An 18,722-nucleotide genomic window follows, 5' to 3' on the forward strand; every position below is an offset into this window, starting at 1 on the left:
GCAGACAGGCGATGCGGCTGCAGCCGGACACCCCGATATGTTCACAAAATACAGAAGAGAGAGTTAGGACCTGGGAGAAATGTTCAGGCAGAGGAATTCCCAGGGCCAAGGTCGATCATGCTGCCATGAACTCAGTGACTCATCACATTTCCCCTTTTGACTGGACTGCCAGGAAGCTCAGAGCTAAGATCTTGGCACTAAGTTCTTCAAGAAATTTCTCTGGGGGAGTTTTTCAGTGGGGACCCAGGGACTTGCACTGATGAATTCTCAGGGGGATTTTTGCAGTAGAGGATCAGGTCAGAGGTGAAGGGAAGGGGCAGAGCCACTGTGTTGGTCTCAGTCTGCCAGGTTTTTGGCTGTGTAGTTCCCTTTGGAGATGGGACAAGAGTCAGATCAGCCTCCATGAGAGGGCTGGGGTCTAGGAGGTGTTCAGATCCTAGGGCTCACTAACTCTGGGTTATCGTGAGCCTCGGTGACATCCAGTCATAACTTGTATCGCACTCAGGACCCAGGGGCCATGTGTTTAGAGAAACACATGAGGAGGGTGAACCCGATTTCTCACCATCTGGCCTGAATATGCAGGGCATCTATAGTTTCCCACTCTTGCCCTCCAGCCTATCCTAGGTCAGGGCCATGGTGGATGCGCCTCACTTAATTAAGAAGCATTAGTCTCAGACTGTGGACTGTGGGTTGTTTGAGAGGGGATTGAGCGTGGCAGAGTGGGGCAGGAGAGTCAGGAACCGGGCAGGATTGTCCTGAGGGCTCCCAGCGCAGGGCAAGCCCTGGTGTGGCTTGTAGCCGTGGGTCTGCCCTGGTCCAGGGGAGCAAGGAGAGGGTTGGGACGGGATCTGATTGATGTAGAGGGCGCTCAAGCAGGTTAATGCAGGTGAATAATGAGAACACACAAGAGGCCCTCAAAATCCATTTGCTTTTCTCTGTCTACCCCTCTGCCTGTGAAGCAGCCATTTATTTTTATTGTGAGACGTGAACAAATCCTGGACTGGCAGCTGCTGGAGCTCGGAGGTGTGCCCGGGGCTCCTGAAACGAAATCCCTGGGTGAGTTCTGTCTGCGTGGGCGGGCAGCCCCGCACCTCCAGCACACCCAGCAAAGCACCAACTGAGCCGGTTGTCAGGACGGAGTAGAACCAGGCAGAAGGGAGAGGGTCTGTGTGTGTGGGGATGGGGGAAGAGGGAGGGGCGGGCTGTAGCTGGGCCTGGCTGCCTGCCCTGGGGTGGCTGTCCCCGGCCTGGCGTGTGTGTGTATGTGTGCGTGTGTGCGTGCCCCAGCGTGAGAGCCTGTTTGTGTGCCCACGTGTGCCACCCCGCAGCGCCTCCATCACACACATCTCTCGGGCTGCCTGGAGAGCTCTTTCTACCAGATATGAAAACGACAGTTTGGCTCGCCCACACATGGAATCCTCACACAGCCCGCCTCCCCCGGCGGCACCCTTCTCAGGTTACCCGCTGCCCCCAGGCGCCTTGGCCCTTGCCCTCTCTGCCTGGCTGCCCCCCCAACTCCGCTTCCCCTCCCGCCCCCTCCTCTGGTCCCCCTGGCGGTCTCTGTCTCTAGTTCTGAGGTCTCTGTCACATTCCTTCATCTGAATTTGGGCTCTGGTAGGAGCGAGTATGGATGAGGGTATGCAAGGAGTGAGTGTGTATGTGTGTGTGCACCAGTGGTTGTGTGCAGGCATTTGACTCTGGGTTGTGTGTGTGAAAGAGAGAGAAAAAGAGAGAGAGAGACAAAGAGAGGAAGTGAAACCTGGGCCCCAGAAAACCGGGGGATGGATGGAGGCGTTTGAGGCAAGCAAGGCTTTCACTCAATTACTCTTCAAGCAGCGGGAGGGGGCAGCGGCTTCACAACAGTCAGACAGGTTTGCACGGTGTGCAGGAAAAGCCTTCATTCCCGCTGATGGCGGTGACAGGTGGAACTGGCAGCCCAGCCCGAGTCTCAGGCTTGAGGGCCCAGGTCTGGTGATTGGGGTGTCCGGGGTGAGGCTGAGGCGGCAGGCCCCTGGGGCCTGCCTTTCAGAGGTGGGGAGCGGGTAGCGACTGAGCAGGGAGGATCTGGTAGATGTGCCGGAAACTACAGGGCACCCTCCTCCCCACCCCGAGATCTGCCTGCTGTGGAGATCCGGGAAGGCTGCCTGGGGGAGGCAGACTGCCTCTGAGTTGCTGCTGGACCGGTGGACGGTGGGAGGGGCAGGCGGGCCTGTGGGGAGAGGCCCTGAGGATGAGAAGGAGGGCAGTGGTGAGGGCTCCAGGGCCGTCTTTGCCTTTGAGTCTCTGCCCTGCCTCAAGGGTGTGGACCCTTGAGGGTAGGGGCCGGTCTGAGTCGTTCTTGGGTCCAAAGCACTTGGACTGGCCTGGGTTCATCATGGACCTGGGTGTGGAGAAACTGTCAAGTCTCCAGGGACTTCTGTACGGAACCCGATTAAAGCTTCAATAGAGGAGGGAGGCATTCCAGGTGAAGGGACAGTGGGAGGAGGACCTGGAGCCAGATAGTGCAGTGAGCCCACGAGGCTGGAGCCTGGGCGCCTTGCAGGGGCTGGCTGGCGGGCGTGCCCAAAAAAGACGGGATTATTCCTACAGGTCAAGTACCACATGCCTACCACACCCCCGAGCTGTGGCCTGTGATGCCTGGACTCACAGAGCCCAGGTGAAACTCAGAGACCGGGGGAGGGGGCAGAACTGGGATGGCTCCTGGCTTGAGCTTCTAAAACCCATTAGCTAGGTGACCTGGGATATGTGATGTCACTCCTCCTACAGCCTCATCTCATCATAAATCTGGGCATCTAACCCTGGCTTGTGGAGAAGGAAATGGCAACCCACTCCAGTATTCTTGCCTAGAGAATCCCGTGGACAGAGGAGCCTGGTGGGCTGCTGTCCATAGGGTCGCACAGAGTCGGACACGACTGAAGTGACTTAGCATGCATGCATGCATTGGAGAAGGAAATGGCAACCCACTCCAGTATTCTTGCCTGGAGAATCCTAGGGACAGAAGAGCCTGGTGGACTGCCGTCTATGGGGTCGCACAGAGTCGGACACGACTGAAGTGACTTAGCAGCAGCAGCAGCAGCAAGCCTGGCTTGAGGGGTTCCTGGGGACTTGGGGAGATGGAGGGACAGGGGGCTCCACCCAGTCTCTGCTCTCAGCGAGGGCTTTGCAGATGCTGCTGTTGCAGCTGTAGCTGTGATGGCCAGTTACCATCTGAGCTCAGCCTGGGGCCTCTGGGCACCTCCGTTCTCCCCCTGGGAAATGGGGTGACTGCTCTCTGTTTGGGAGGCTGTCCTGGAAGCGAGGGCAGGAGCTGCCGGCGCAGCGCTGGACAGGCTTTGGGGACCCAGGGTCTTTGCTCCTTATTCCCTCTGCCCCCGGCTGCATCTACCAGGCTCCTCCGGGCAGTCTGCATGGTGGATATCTCCAGCCCTGCTTACGGAGGAGGAGATGGGCCCGAGGGGACATCCCAAGACCACAGGGCTGACTGGGGCTTAGCTGGGGATGCTGACCACTTTTCTTACCCCATCCAGGCAGGGGTGGGCATGGCTGGTTTGGCTGTGGCCCCGCCATCCCTTGAGCTCCGGGCCTCACTCTCCTCCCCTCTCTTCGCAGGATGGTCGAGTACTCCCTGGACCTCCAGAACATCAACCTGTCGGCCATCCGCACCGTGCGCGTCCTGAGGCCCCTTAAAGCCATCAACCGTGTGCCCAGTGAGTTGGTGCCCCCGGCCCTGCCCCAGGCCCACCCTGCCACTCATGCACTCAGGAAGACTGCCCAACACCTCCCAGTGCCAGGCCTGTACTGGGCACGGGACCCTTCTGTGACAGGACAGATGTGAGCCCTGCTGCCCAGGCCTCTTGGGCCATTATTTCGGCCTGAAGATGCTGGAGAGTGGCCCTGATGCCTCTGGATCCCCAAAGGACTTGTACTGCAGCAAGTTTCTGGCTTGTTGGGGACAATGTTCTTTGCAGGGGGCAGTCAAGGTGGCAGGTGTGTGAAAAGAAGCTGGTTGGTTGGAGGGAGGTGTCATGAAGCTTTCTACTGGGGAGGGTCTCCCGGACCCCCACTTGTGCTGAGTGACCTGGAGCTCGAGCTTCTGACCCCCCCCACTCATCCCCAATAGGCTTACCCCACCTCCCACATACAGGTTCATCCACCTGCTTGGCTCTCCCATCTGACCAGCTGCCCATCCGTCCACCTACCTAGTATTGAGAGAGGTTATCTGAGAACAACAATCCCTGACATCTGCCTAGACTCAAACCATTTTCAAAGCCTTTCATCTCTGTGATTTCTTTTGAGCCTTACTGTCCCCCTGGTCGGGAGGTGGGCTGTGCTCATGAAAAACTGAGATGAAAAAAACCGAGACTTGGAGGAGACATGAGGTTACTTGCCCAGGAGGTCCCCCGACTTTTTTCCACTGCCTGGTGTCAAGAATGGAATGGGGATTCGGTAAAGAAGGGGGAGGCCTGCCCCGGGGAGCTTGTGTCCTGATGGAGAAGGACAGGAACTTCCACGAGCATCCGCCCACCTCTTGTGTGTTAGGCTCTTAACATGCTGATGGCTGACTTAACCCTCTCGACAACCTATGTGAGGTTCAGGGAGGTTAAATGGCTTGCAGAAGGTCACACAGCAATTCAGGGGCAAGGCAGGGATCTGAGCAGAGTTCTGTCTCTCTCGAGCCCCGCTCTTCCCTGACTCGGCCTGAACTCTAGTTCTCTTCCCTGCCTGAGCCTCCGTTTCTTCTTCTGCAGAAGTTGAAGGGGCTCCTGGCACCTTGCTCTCCTTCCCAGTTGGCACTGAATCCACTCCACCCATTCCTAGCCTGCCCACCTCTCTGCAGTCGTCTGCCTGACTCTGGGCTCATGTTGGTCAGCCCGGACAGGCCTGACGGGGCAGTGGAGGCTGTGCTTTGGGATGTTTGTGGAGCAGAGGGACTTGGGGGCAGGCTGGCTCAGGCTGGATGAGGTGCAGAGGGGGTCCTGGAAGGGCTGGTGTCTCAAGGTCATATGTACAAGGTCACCTCCCCACACATGAGCCTTGACATGATGGGGAACTCAGGGGCCCCTGAGAGCTGCTGTGAGGGTCCCGAGCGAGGGCTTGAGAGGTAGGAATTGAGAGGTAGGTGGTGCGAACTCAAGTTGTCTGGGAGGGGGAGGAGCAGTTCACCTTTGTCTCCTCCTGGTCCTAGGGAGACTCCCTCGGGACAGAGAAGGGGCATCCAGAGAGGCCATCCTGGCTGGCATCCTTTCTGTCCTTCCCACTTGCCACCAAGCCTAGGAGTCTCCTTAAAGATCACCTCATTCTAAACCATCTTTACCCCTTTTAACAAATGAGGCCAGTGAGGCCCAGAGAGGGTCATGGCCAGCCCAAGGTCACACAGCAGGTCAGTGGCAGGGACTAAACTGGAGCCCGTTTCTAAGCAGCACGCTTCTCCCAGGGGTGCAAGTTCCCCTCCCCAGGCCCCATCTCCTCCTGGGAACCTGGCCACAAGGCAGTCTTGATTCCCTCAGTGCCTGCAACTATGTCTGGTGTGTAGCAGGTGCTCAGTAAATAGGTGTGAAGTGGACCTGCTGGGTAGGTGTATCGAGCAGCTGTCCTGTGCTGTCCATGCTCAGACTGAGGGGTGCCAGGCATGTGGAGGGCACAGGAGTGCAGGGAGGGGCACAGTGGGGGGGCACTGGGGGTCTGAGATGGTGTCTGAGATGAGACCCAGTGGAGCGTGGGGACTGAGCCGACAAGGGAGTGTTTTAGAGACGCCTGGCAGCGGTGAGCAAGACTGCTCCGGCAACACGGGTGAACGATGGCCAGGCTGGGCAGAGTGGAGAGGAGCAGGTGGACGGAAGGTCTAGTCCTAACTCTGCAGAGTCCTGGAGGGAATCAAGCGTCTGGCCTGGGCAACTTCAGCAGGGAGGGCACCGGGCAGGGGCTGCATCTCTCCTGGGCGTCCCCCGCAGGGAGAAAGGCAGGGCTGCCCTCAGGGGGTGGCAACCACGTGGCCACTGTCACCCTCCTGGCCATGCAGCCCACAGGCCCGGCCCCCTTTCCAGAGATGCGTGTGTCACACAGGGGCGTTTGTAGGCCATCCTACATTCTGCATCTCCCGTCAGGTCTCAGGGTCTGACAGGCATGGCAACAGCGATGTGACAGGACATTTCTGAGAAATGGTCTGGGTGGGGGGTGGATGGGATAGACACACAGGGTATGGGTCTCTGTGGATGGGTTTCTGTACAATTGTGCATGTGTGTGTGTGGGGGAGGGTCTCTCTCCTTGAGAGACTGTGTGTATATGTGTGTGCACACGTGGGAATGTGTACCTGGGGGTGTGCCCATGTGGGGGTGTGTACCTGGGGGTGTGCACATGTGGGAATGTGTACCTGGGGGTGTGCACATGTGGGGTGTGGGCCCACGTGCCTCTCCTCCCCCTACCTCACTGCCCGTGTGAGGGGCTCATTTGTGGCTCCTGGCTGGGGGCGGTCACTTGCAGGGCCCCAGTGCCGGTCCATCCGGTTCTCTAGAGAAGGGCAGGGCTGGACCCTGCGCTCATGGAGGTTCTGATTTTGGAGGCTGGGCAGCCCCAAGGGCCCTGAGAGGAGTCCAGGTCTTTCCTCAGGGGCTTCTTTCCTGCTAATAGGCTTTGCTAGGAGGCCCAGGGCTGCCTGAGGTGGGCAGTTCTGTTCCCACTCTGAGCTGTTTCTGCCTCTCAGCTGACAAACGCATCTCTCGCTTTCTCAGAACCCAGCCTGGGGGGGTAGTTATTGAGAACATGAACCCTCCAGGATTCAAAATATAGCCGATGTGCCTCATCCCCTCCCCAAAAGGGACCTTAAGATAAATGCATCTTCATGAGTAACTTAACAGGAGCCTCAAGCTGTTGGACTGGGTGCACTAATCCAGACCTCGCCACTTCCTTCCCAGATGCCAGGTGCTCTGCCCAGAGTCACTGGGAATGAGTGGCCTGTAGGGGCAGGGAGTCACTTAGAAGTGTCTCTTTGAGAGGTTTGATTGGTTGCCTTCTTTTTTCCTAGCTGTTTCCCTGAATATTCCAAGTCCTCCCATTTATCTTTTTTAGGCCGTGCCACACGGCATGGGGGATTTAGTTCCCTTAGTCCCAACCAGGAATCGAACACGCATCCCGTGCATTGGAAGCATGGAGTGTTATCCACTGGACTGCCAGGGAAGTCCCCCATTTATTTTTATTGCTGCTTCTGCCCTGGGACTCATTCAACAATAGCCTGTAGCTTTCAATTTGGTCGCTAGATGGCAGGCTAGCGGATTGGGACGGCGAAATCAAATTATGGGTTATTAATTGCAAAGCTGTGGAGAGGGAGGTGGCTGCCTGAAGTTTAAAAACACGAGCAACCAGGAAGACTCAGTTGAGTTGTCAGGGAATGTAAGTTCTGCTTCTGAGCTCTGCTGAAAGTCTGCTGTGTGACCTGGGAAGCCCTTAGGAGTCTCTGGGCCTGTTTCCCGGTTTGCATAAAGGAGGAGGATGGACTTTGTCCAGGATGGATGGGGCACCTGGGCGTCATGCTCTTTACAGAACATCATAAAATGTGTCTCTCCACCCCACCCCTGTAGGTGTGTCCTGGCCACTCAACCATTGGTGGATAAAGGGCAGGAGATAGCATAGAGGAGCCAGTTGGGGAGGGAAGGAAGAAGCACTAGACTGCCAGTCAGGAGCCTAGGTTCTGACTTTTTATAAGTCCTTGCTGTGTGACTTTTCATAAGTCACTATCCCTTTCTGGGCCTTGGCAAGATGGGGCTGATTTATCTCTGAAAGTGCTCCCTCCTGGCACCAGCTGACTCCAGGCCTCACCCCCCCTACACACCCCTCAGTCGGCTGTTCAGTTCAGTTCAGTCACTCAGTCGTGTCCGACTCTTTGAAACCCCATGGACTGCAGCATCCCAGCCCTCCTTGTCCATCACCAACTCCCGGAGTTTACTCAAACTCAGGTCCGTTGAGTCGGTGAGGCCATCCAACCATCTCATCCTCTGTCGTCCCCTTCTCCTCCTGCCTTCAATCTTTCCCAGCATCAGATCTTTTCAAATGAGTCAATTCTTTGCATCAGGTGGCCAAAGTATTGGAGTTTCAACTTCAACATCAGTCCTTCCAATGAACACCCAGGACTGATCTCCTTTAGGATGGACTGGTTGGATCTCCTTGCAGTCCAAGGGACTCTCAAGAGTCTTCTCCAACACCACAGTTCAAAAGCATCAATTCTCTGGCCCTCAGCTTTCTTTATAGTCCAACTCTCACATCCATACACGACTACTGGCAAAATCATATCTTTGACTAGAGGGACCTTTGTTGGCACAGTCAGCTGTGGTGCCTCCCAAAGCCCATTGACCAAGCCATTTAAATATGAAAAGTGCTTTTTTCTCCATTAAGAAACTAGGGCAGTTACTGCTAAAGCCTGAGCCAGCTGAGTCTAAACTGCTGGCCCACCTGTGCCCCTGTATGCCCTGACCCAGGCTGTTGAGGGTGTTGGGAGGGAGGCCTAGGGAGCTCGGTGCAGCTGTCTACCTCCTGGAGCCTTATCTGGCTGACAACCCCTGGGTCACCAAGAACCCACCTCCGTGCAGGGGCCTCTGGGCTGGGGCTGGGCTGGGCAGGGCCCGGGGACAGGGAGACAGAGCTGACAGCGCTGTGTGGAAGGCCCCTGTTGGGCCGAAGCTGCAGGCTCAGGACTGGAGATTTGCTCTCTACTGACAGGCCCCAGTTCTGGTCCTTTCACCTGCCCATTGTGGGACCCTGGGCCTCTATTTCTCCAATGATAAGATGGCATTAGTGATACCAGTTACTATATGGTTTTTTTAAGGACAAAATGCTCCCTTGTATATAAAGAGCTTAGCATGGAGCCTTATGCAGTTAAGTGGTCAACAGGTGCTACTCTTTGAAGAAGGTGCTGGGAGCATTGGGGTTGGAGGGTGAGGGCATCAGGACCTCTTCACAGAGGTTGCCTGTGGAAAATGCTCACCAGGAACACAGAGAGCTGGGGAGGGTGGTCCTGGCAGACGGAGTGGAATTGCACATGCCAGGGTGGAGAAGAGGAGCTGTCCTGGGACTGTGTGTATATGTATGTGCACATGTAGGGTTGTGTGCATGTTTTAGTGCATAGACTCAGAGCACTGCATGTCATGGGGTGGCGTAAGGTGAGCATTCCACATCTTCTAGGGATTTGCTAATAATGATAAGTGGCTAAAATTTAACATAGGCTTTACATGAACTGTATCATAACAGTCCTAGGATGTTGGTACCATTGTGATGCCCACTTTACAGATGGGAAAACTGAGGCAGAGACAGATTGAGTAACCTGCCCAAGACCACACAGCTGGTCACAGCTTTGTGCTCCCTTTCACAACCTCCTTTCTTTCCTTTTAGTGTGTAGGCATCTCAGCCACCCACTCTGTCTGCACAGGGGCATCAGGAAAGACACCTACCCACAACCATGGTCAAAGGAGAAGGGCCCCATGGGCTGAAGTAACGGCCCCTTCTCTACCCCCAAGTTTGGTGTTCTCCAGACCTCTGAATGCCTTTCACTGTCAGGGTGAAGAGTTCTCGTGGTGCTGGGCCCTTTGCAGCCTGAGGGGGATGAGTCAGGGCAGGAAGGAGGATGGTAGAGTGGTTAGTGCAGAGCATGGTGTCTGAGTTGCCCTGCCAGTGTTCAGAGCTTGGGCCTGTGTTAGTTAGCTACAGGACCTGGGGAAATAAACCTCTCTTGTTTTGGACCCCTGTCCACACAAGGAGGATGACATATGGCACCTCAGTGTGGGTTAGTCTGCAGTGTCAGATGTAGAGCAGGTGCCTGGTGAACTGCCCCATCCCCGCCCCATCAGAGGGAGGGTCCCAGTATCGGGGCTACAGACCGCAGCATCCAGAGCAGTTAGACCAGGGTTTGTGCCTGGGATCTTGACCACCTCTCGGACCTGTTTCTCAATCCATAAGATGGGTCTCAGCCCTCCCTTGCTAGGCTACGGGGTAGCAAAGCATCTTCATGACACCTGCTCCTAGAAGGTGCCCAGTGAAGGTACTAACACCATACGTTGGTCCCGTAGGGGTCTCATGTTGTTGTCGTTTAGTCGCTAAGTTGTGTCTGACTCTTTTGTGACCCCATGGACTGTAGCCCGCTAAGCTCCTCTGTCCATGGGATTTTCCAGGCAAGAATACTGTTGTGGGTGGCCATTTCCTTCTCCAGGGGGTCTTCCAGACCTAGGGACTGAACCCACATCTCCTGCATTGGCAGGAGGATTCTTTACCACTGAACCACCAGGGAAGCCCAAGTGGCTTCTCAAACTCCAAATCTCATACTCCAGATCTATTGGCAGAGGGGCTGGGGTACCTGGAAACAAAGCTTGCATGAGAATCTCAGCACTTTCAATCTGTATGTGTGTTCAATGGGGCTTGGGGCGCAGCCGAAGGGGGCTCTGACCCCAAGCAGGACCTTGAACTTCAGACTGTCTGTCCTTGGCACCCACACGGCTGCCCCAGCTGCCCCGTGGAAGAAAGATCTGGCAGCCACCTGGGAAGGAAGGGAGGGAAGGAGGGAGGTGGGGAGAGGAAAGAGAAGACACTGAGCGGGGCCCGGTTCCCCCAGGGCTGCCGCCTCTCAGAAGAGACGGGGGTGGGCCAGAGGCATCTGGACAGAACATCTGATGAGCACCTGACTCGGGAACAGGAAGGAGCCGCCAGGGCTGCGAGAGGAGAGATGCTTGGGGTGGGGCTGGGGTGAGGGCGGCCCTCTCCTCCCCTCTCCGCCTCTGCACTGGGTCAGATTCCGCTTTACACATCAGGAGGGCGTGATTCCTGGACAGGACACCAGATCAAGGGAGAGAGCCACTGTGTGTTCATTCCTTCATCTGTTCATCCAGAGCAGCGTCCGCTGTGGGGCCACGGAGCCAGGCCTTGGCTCAGACATGGGGGTCATGGAGAAGACTCTGACGCCGCCCCGTCTCTGTAGGCAGATGCTCAAGCTGGGCAGCTGTGGGCCTGGGGCCAGGTGCCCTAATGGAGGCAGCCAGGCCGAGGGGAGGGGCTCCCGATAACATACTTTGAGGAGGCTTCAGAGAGGAGCGGGCAAGAGACTTTGGAAGAATGAGTGAGAGGGCATCAGGGGCCATGGTGGGGTTAGGGACCTTCAGCAGGACAGGGCACTCCACCCCGCCAGGGTGTGAGCACTGACTGCCTTGGGGAGGAACCAGGGCCTCCCCTGGGGTGGAGGGCACAGTGACGCAGACCCCTTGCGCAGGCATTGCTTCTCATCTCAGGAGTGGGCACTGAGGCCCCCCTTCAGTCCACAGGCCCCTCCCCTCGGGGCTGGGGCCAGCAGCTGTGTCCTCGGCCGCCCGGCCGTATGCTGCCTGGCTCGGCCTCCCGGGCACCCACTGTGCCTCTGATTAGTTGGCACTGGCCATGGCAGGAGCAGCACACGGCCTCTCCCAGCTGCTCAGCAGCCTCTGCTGACCTGGCCAGACCAGGGAGAGAGGGGAGCCCCAGGGCTAGCTGCTGCCTAACGGCCCCTTGCCCCAGGCCTACTCCCTTCCTCCTGGCTGCGGGCTGGGGCCCTGGCAGAGGCTGCCACGAGTTCGGCTCTTTCTACTTGAGCTGCCCTGGCAGAGTGGTCGCGCTAATCTGGGCTGACAGCTCCTGTCTGCAGAGAGCACCCCAGACCTCCAGGGGAGAGGCCTGTCAGGAAGTGCACCCCCTTTGCCTCCTGGCCACCCTGCTGCCACCAGGGGCCCTTGTCTGGCTGATGTCCAGCTTTCCTTAGGGCAGAGGGCTTGGTCCAGGGGCTCCCTGGCGAGAAAGGGGTGAAAAGGTTGAGCAGCTCCATCAGTTTGCCCACCTGTCATTGTCTCTCCCAGCTCCTGGCATTTAAAATGCCACCTAGAAGGACTTCCCCTGGTGGTCCAGTGGTTAAGACTCCACGTTTCCTATGCAGGGGGTGCGGGGTTCGAATCCTGGTCCGGGAACTAACATCCTGCATGCCTCACAGTGTGGCCAAAAAATGAAAAAATAAAATGCCACCTACAAACTGTTTCTACCCTGATGCCACCCACGTGATGCCCCAGGCCATACTTCTCCCTCTGAACCCCAGACCCTGAGATCTGATTTCACACAGATGTACACCAGGCACCCCCGACTCCACATGTCCTCACAGACCCCCCATCTCCAATGAAGGCTGCTGTGTGCCTCTGGACTCAGGCCCCCAACCTGGGAGATGCCCCAGTTCCTCTACTCCACTCACACCCACATCCTACCCCCGACTCAACCTTCAGAATGCCTCCAGAACCCCGCCACGACGTCCCTCTCCACTGCCACGTCATCTGAACCCAGCCAGATGTGTGTTATCAGGATGGCAGGTGAGCAAGGGCTGGGCCAGGCCAGGTGGCATGAAGTGGAGCCGGTGGACCGAAGACCCGGTCCCCACCCTGGAGAGTCCCAGAGGGAGCCCAGCATCTGGCCTGGGAAACCTCAGCAGGGAGGGCACTGGTCAGGAGCCTGAGTCTCTCCTGGGCACCCCTTTGAAAGAAAGAAAGAAAGTGAAGTCACTCAGTCATGTCCAACTCTTTGTGACCCCATGGACTGTAGCCCACCAGGCTCCTCCATCCATGGAATTTTCCAAGCAAGAATACTGGAGTAGGTTGCCGTTTCCTTTTCCAGGGGATCTTCCTGACCCAGGTATCGAATCATGTGTCTTTCGCATTGCAGGCAGATGCTTTACTGTCTGAGCCACCAGGGAAGCCCCCGGGCACCCCCTTGAGGGCTCCCCATTTCAGTCCCAGGGGAAGGCAGGGGCTGCCCTCGGGAGGCAGCGACCACGTGGCCACTGTCACCCTGCTGGCTATGCAGCCCACAGGCCTGGCCCCCTTTCCAGAGATGCATGTGAGGGTTCCGGGGTCACACAGGGGCATTTGTAGACCATCCTGCAGGCTGGGGCCCCTAATGGCCTCCCTCTTCGGCCCTAGCCCACACAGTCGTTTTCTCCTCCGCGGCCGGGAGACCATGTCTGTCTTCTACCCGCGACTCTCAGTGCCAGTCAAAGCTGGAGTCACATGTTCTCCTGCAGGCAGCCCTGTTGCCCTCCCATCTTTGCCTGGCTCTTCCCTCTCCTGGAGAGCTCTCCCCGAAGTGGGCACACAGCTGCTCTGTGCGTCTTGGCAGGGCGGCCTTTCCCAGCCCCTGCTTTATACCAACTGGACTCCTAGCTCCAGCCTGGTCCTCCTGCAATCTACTCTTCATTTTTGTAGCACTTACCACCCAACAAAGGAAGAAATGTACTTATTTATCATGTTTGCTGTTTCTTTGTCTGTATCTCGCCTGTTGTTTAGACGCTCAGTTGTGTCCGATTCTTTTGCGGCCTCTTGGACTGTAGCCCACCAGGCTTCTCTGTCCATGGGATTTCCCAGGCGAGAACACTGGAGTGGGTTGCCATTTTCTTCTCCAGGGGATCTTCCCAGCCCTGGAATCAAATCCTCGTTTTCTGCACTGCAGGCAGATGCTTTACCGATGAGCCACCGGGGAAGCTCTTGCCTCTTCCTACCCTTACCTAGAATGTGTGCTTCACAAGGGCAAGGGTTTGATCTGTTTTTGTGGGTTTTTTTTTAAACTGATATATCCATAGAGCTTAAAACAGTGCCTGGCACATAGTCGGCCCTCACTCAACATTTGTAGAACGGATCCATCCACCCAGCTCATCACTCCTACAATTGTTCAGGCCACCCCTCTCTGAGGGGTTACTCTGTACTGGGCCCCAGGCTGGATTGGGGGATGCAGAGCACCCCAGGTGGGCTTTGCACTCCTGGTTTCTGGGGAGAGAGGAGGGCAGAGCTGTGATGAAGAATGACAGTGTAGTAAGTGGTGTGATGGAGGGCAGATGGGGCTGTGGCAGCTCACTGCAGGGACATAAGCCCAGCCCTGGGATCCAGGAGCAGTGACCACACAGCAGAGCTCTGAAAACAGAGGAGATACAGCCTTCTGAGCATGTGCGAGGGCCCCGCAGTGACCCAGAACCTGGGCTTCCCAGGGACTGGAAGTGGGTCAGTCTGGCTCCAGCGTGGACCCCGTCCTGCCTTGGCAAGTGAACTTGGCATTGCTCTCTGCAGCACAATAGTAAAGGAACCCCCATGGCAGAGAGTCAGGGGGCGGCCAGTGGGGGGCAGGATGTGTGCACAGGTGGGGAGTGGGTGTGCTGGGCGTGTCTGCAGTCTGGTGGAGCAGCAGGTTCAGGTGTAGCGTGGAGGACAGAGGGGGATGAGGCTGGGGTGACAGACCGGAGCCTGATGGTTGGGGAGGGGCCTGTGATTGGGGGGTGGGATAAGGATTTACACTTTCCCCATTGGAATGGGAGGCTTTGACTTTGGGGGCACCCCCCTGCTGAGGTGTTCTGGCCTTGGGGTCTTCCTGAGGCTGGACAGGAACCACTGTCTTCTTCTGTAGTTGAGGCCACGGGGGCCCAGAGAGGGCAAGCTCTGCCTCAAGGCTGCCCAGCCAGAACTGGGACCCAGATGTCCTGTCTTGAGTTGGTGCTCTGTTTGCTTATCAGAGGAAGAGCTACACTGGAGGTTCTGAGGACTCGAGTCCTCTTTCATCTTAACTAGGGGAGCAGGACCCCAAGCCACACTCATGAGTCACCTGCAGCCTGCCCTTATCAAGGCCCACGTGGTCTCCATCCAAGGCTCAAGAATCACAGAGACCAAAACCAGATAATCTTGTCACGAGAGAGGAAAAGGGAGAGCCATAAGGGAGCGAGAGGCAGGAAGCCTTCTAAGTATCTGGGGGTGAGAATCAGAGAAGGCTGCCTGGAGGAGGAGGCCTTGGCTGAAGAGAGGTGTGGAAGATGAACAGAAAAGATGGTCTGAGGTAGATGGTGATGGGTCTTAAGGGCAGTCTCTGCCTCTTTCTCTCTGCCTCTATTCTCTGTCTACAATTCTCTCTCTGTTTCACTTTCTCTGTCTCTCTCTCCTGTACCGGTTGCCAGGGGAATCAAGGGCATGGCGGAACCCTCCGACTTGCTTTAGCTAATTACTTGACTGTGGGCGTTGAAAGGAGGATTAGCTGGGTTCTTGCGAGGTCCTTCCTGGCTCCCTAATCCCGTGGCCCCTGTTCCCTGGCACAGAAGCGATGAACTTGCTCTGAGTCCCTAATTAGCTAATTATACCCTGGCTCTGTAGCCCTGGGACTCCCTGGGCCCCAGGGGGGCTGTGAAGTGAGCTGGGGCTCAGCTCAGCAGAGGGGAGGTAGGAGGGGACAAGAGACCGGGCTGCCATTCACGGAAGCCGGCGGCCAGGCAGGTTCTCAGGAGCCTTTCAGAATTTCAATGTCCTGGAGAACTGGGAAATGTAATTAATTGAGCAACAACAGCTGGGCCCCAGGGGGAGCAGGCGGGAGCAGCCAGGCTGGGATGATGCAGAGGTGCCTCCTCCAGGCCTCTCTGATCCCACCGCTTCTCAGGGCCGCTGCCTGGCCCTCCATAATTGCCTCCTGCCTCTGTCCTGTCCTCCAAGATTGTTCCATCGGCTTTAAACCCCAGAGCTGATCAAGGGCTCAGCCTACTTAGAAATCTCCCAAGTAGCTGCCTAGCAGAGACCTCCCAGATACCCTCTCTGATGGGTCACCCCTTTGTGCCTTTGCCACCGCTCCTGTCATCCTGCAGAGCCCAGCTCGAGTCAGCCCCTCCAGCTATGTGCCTGGAGCTCCCTTACTCCCCAGGCCTCATCACTTTCCCCAATGCTGGGGTCCCTGTTCCCTTGCTGGCAGACTGCAAACTCTGTAGGGGGGTGAAAAATGGAATTTGGGATTTCCCATGAGCCCAGCACTGTGCCTGGTATGCAACAGTACTTGTAAGTGTTTGATGAATGAATGAATGATGGGGCACCAGAAAGGCCTGTGACTGACTGACTTAACATTTGGATGGATTGCAGGCTGATTGCTCTGATTTCTCACTTCCCTCTTCTGCACACCCCCTGTTGTGGAGGCGGATGTGGAGGGAGTGGGGTACTGAGCCTTCACTCACCCTGGCTTGCTCTCAATTGGAGAGCAGGAGCCTGCAAGGGAGCCCCACTGCCTTTCCCAAGAGGAGGCTGACCTAGTTTTGTGGGGTGGGAGGATGGGGGTGAGCATTAATTATTGATTGGAAATCACTCCATACAGAGCTCGTGATGCAAATCCCAAATAATTATCCTCATTAATAACTACCTCAGCCATCGCCCCTGGAATAAATAAAAATCTGGACAGAGCCACTGTTCTCCTTGTCACCATCCTTTCATCCTCCCATCTCCAATATTCCACCCCCTCCCCATGACTTAGCACATTGTTCATTCACAAGCAGTCATTCAATAAATGTTGGCTGAGACTCTGCTCTGGGCCAGGACCTGCTGGGTTCTGGGAGTACTGAGGTGACTCAGAAAGACCCTGTCCCCAGGAGCATATAGCCCAGTGGAAAAAACAGGAGAGTAAATGGGTAACTATATATAAGCGTTAGAAGATTAGATGTTGATGTAAATGGTGCCTCCAAGGTTGTGCAGTATGCAACCTGCACAACTGTACATGACAGCATACACTAGGTCAGAGTTGCTAAGGTGGCCCGGAACAGATGAGCAAGAGATAGGTTTAGAAGGGGTATGGGAAATCACAGAGAGACTTCACAGAGGGAAGGCAGATCCTTAACTGAGCTATGGTGGTTGAATAAAGGTTTGCCAGGCACAAGAGAGGTGGAAGAGTATTCTAGAAAGAGGGAACACCATGAATAAAAAAAGCATGGAGATGTGAAATCCCACAGTATCTTTGTGCGTGTGTGCTTGCTAAGTCAATTCAGTTGTATTCAACTCTGTGAGACGCTATGGACTGCAGGCTGCCAGGCTCCTCTGTCCATGGGATTCTCCCAGCAAGAACACTGGAGTAGATTGCCATGTTGTCCTCTAGGGGATCTTCCCGACCCAGGAATTGAACCCGTGTTTCTTATGTCTACTGCACTGATAGATGGGTTCTTTACCACTAGTGCCACCTGAGACCTAGGGTGCACATTGGGGACAGAGGGAGGGAGAGAGGAACATGAGGCTAGAGAGGGTACACAGGAATCACAGGATCTTGGGTGGTGTATGCTCAAGGGTAACCCACTAGCTCTTGACACTCTTTGGAGCCACAGACACTTATGTGAACCTTCTTCTCAGAAAAATTCATGGCATCATACTTGCATATTTTACAGCAATTTCATAAGGTTCAATGACCTCCTGTAGTCCTTTCTGAGGCCTCCCACCACCTGCCAGGGACCCACAAAACCTGGTAGCTGATGAGAATGCCATCTGCTTGTACACATAGTGATGACATGCCCACATTTGTGTTCTAGAGTGGCTGTTATCAGAAATTGCCCCCTCTCTGTCCTGGGCTCTGCTTTCCCTGGGCTGGCTTCAACCCCAGACAGGCACTATCCCTGGGAAGCAAGATGGCCCCAGCAACTCCAGGCTTCACTCCTCCCAACTTGTAATCTCTGCAGCAAGAGAGTATCTCTTTGCCTGTAGTTCCATCAGAAGTCTCATTGCCAACTCTCACTAATTCTGGATGGAGCCACGTGCTCATCCTGGACCAATCACCAAGGCTAGGGAAACAGACTATGCTGATTGGTCAAGCCTGGGTCATGTGATCTCCATGTTAGCCCACCCAAACCATAGAACTGGAATGGAAGAGTGATGCTGTTTTCAGAGGACTGGGAAATAGGGGCTGGACAAAGCCACAGAGGTGGCCCACCTGTCTGGGACTTGCATTCCTGTTGATTCTCCAGTGACTGGGGTGGCTGGATCTTCTTGAGGAGTCAGGAGGGAGTGGGTGACATGCAGACCGTTACCAAAGCCATGACAGTGGATGACATCACCCAGACTTGGGAGAGCAGGTGCTTTTCACAGCTGGGGACTGAGCCCATGGGGAGAGAGGGTCTGGAGGGTGCAGATGGGTCAGCCCAGGCAGGTGGGGCAGAAGGGAAGGATGCGGAGACAGACGTGAAGAGCGGTAAGTGTGTGGAGTGGTGCCAAAAGCTTAGCCTGTTCTCCACTTCCTCTGTGGGGTGGGAGTCCCAGAGTTTGCTGAGACTTGGGTGTGGGCCCTGAGCTGGGGAATCTTTGTAGCGTGGTTGCTGTCTTCTTGGGCCCCTCTGCTGAGGGGTCTTATCCTCCAAGAGGGGAAGGGACTGGTTCAAGGTCCCACAGGTCCCAGAGGCCAGCAGCGTGAGGATTTGAATCCTGTTCTCTCTTCATCAGGGGCTATCAGTGCTTCATCAGTGCTTCCACAGGCTTTCCCTACCTGCAGAGTTTTGGGATGTTGACCTCCCCAGGAAGTGACTGACATGTTCTGTCTCCCTCCCCATGTGTGCCTGAAGCCCCATTCAGGTCACCCCATCACCCTCCTTGGGGATGTCTATCTCCTCTCTCATTTCCCCATTTTCTCCTCTTATTGCCTCTAGCTTGGCTTGTTCATTGCAGCTATCTCTAAGGAAAGGAAAAGTCCTCTTCCTCTGGCATCAGGCCAGGTCTGGGTACCTTGGCTGGCCAAGGTACTTCCCTAGGTGGTTCTGAGAACTCTCCCTGATTTCATCATGCAGTGGGGTGGGTCAGCAGGATGCTTTTGGTTGGTACTGATGTGTCCTGGCATGATCGGGGGACCACTGACTGTCCCAGAGATGAAGGACACTCAGGACACATTTATTAGGGAACCAGTGCCCATCTTAGATGGGTGCT

General features: G+C 55.9%; 1 protein-coding gene across 1 annotated transcript in view; it reads left to right on the top strand.

Annotated features, from left to right (window-relative positions):
- The window catches only part of CACNA1I (calcium voltage-gated channel subunit alpha1 I), a 111,728-nt gene that overhangs the window by 34,297 nt on the left and 58,709 nt on the right, over positions 1-18,722 (top strand). Inside the window, exon 4 of the mRNA XM_081590202.1 lies at positions 3,610-3,707. Within this exon, the coding sequence (XP_081446328.1) occupies positions 3,610-3,707 (98 nt within the window). The remainder of the gene's footprint in view (positions 1-3,609; positions 3,708-18,722) is intronic.

The sequence above is a fragment of the Giraffa tippelskirchi genome, chromosome 4 (assembly GCF_054371585.1).
Source record: "Giraffa tippelskirchi isolate mGirTip1 chromosome 4, T2T-mGirTip1v1.2.pri, whole genome shotgun sequence".
Lineage (NCBI taxonomy): Eukaryota > Metazoa > Chordata > Mammalia > Artiodactyla > Giraffidae > Giraffa > Giraffa tippelskirchi.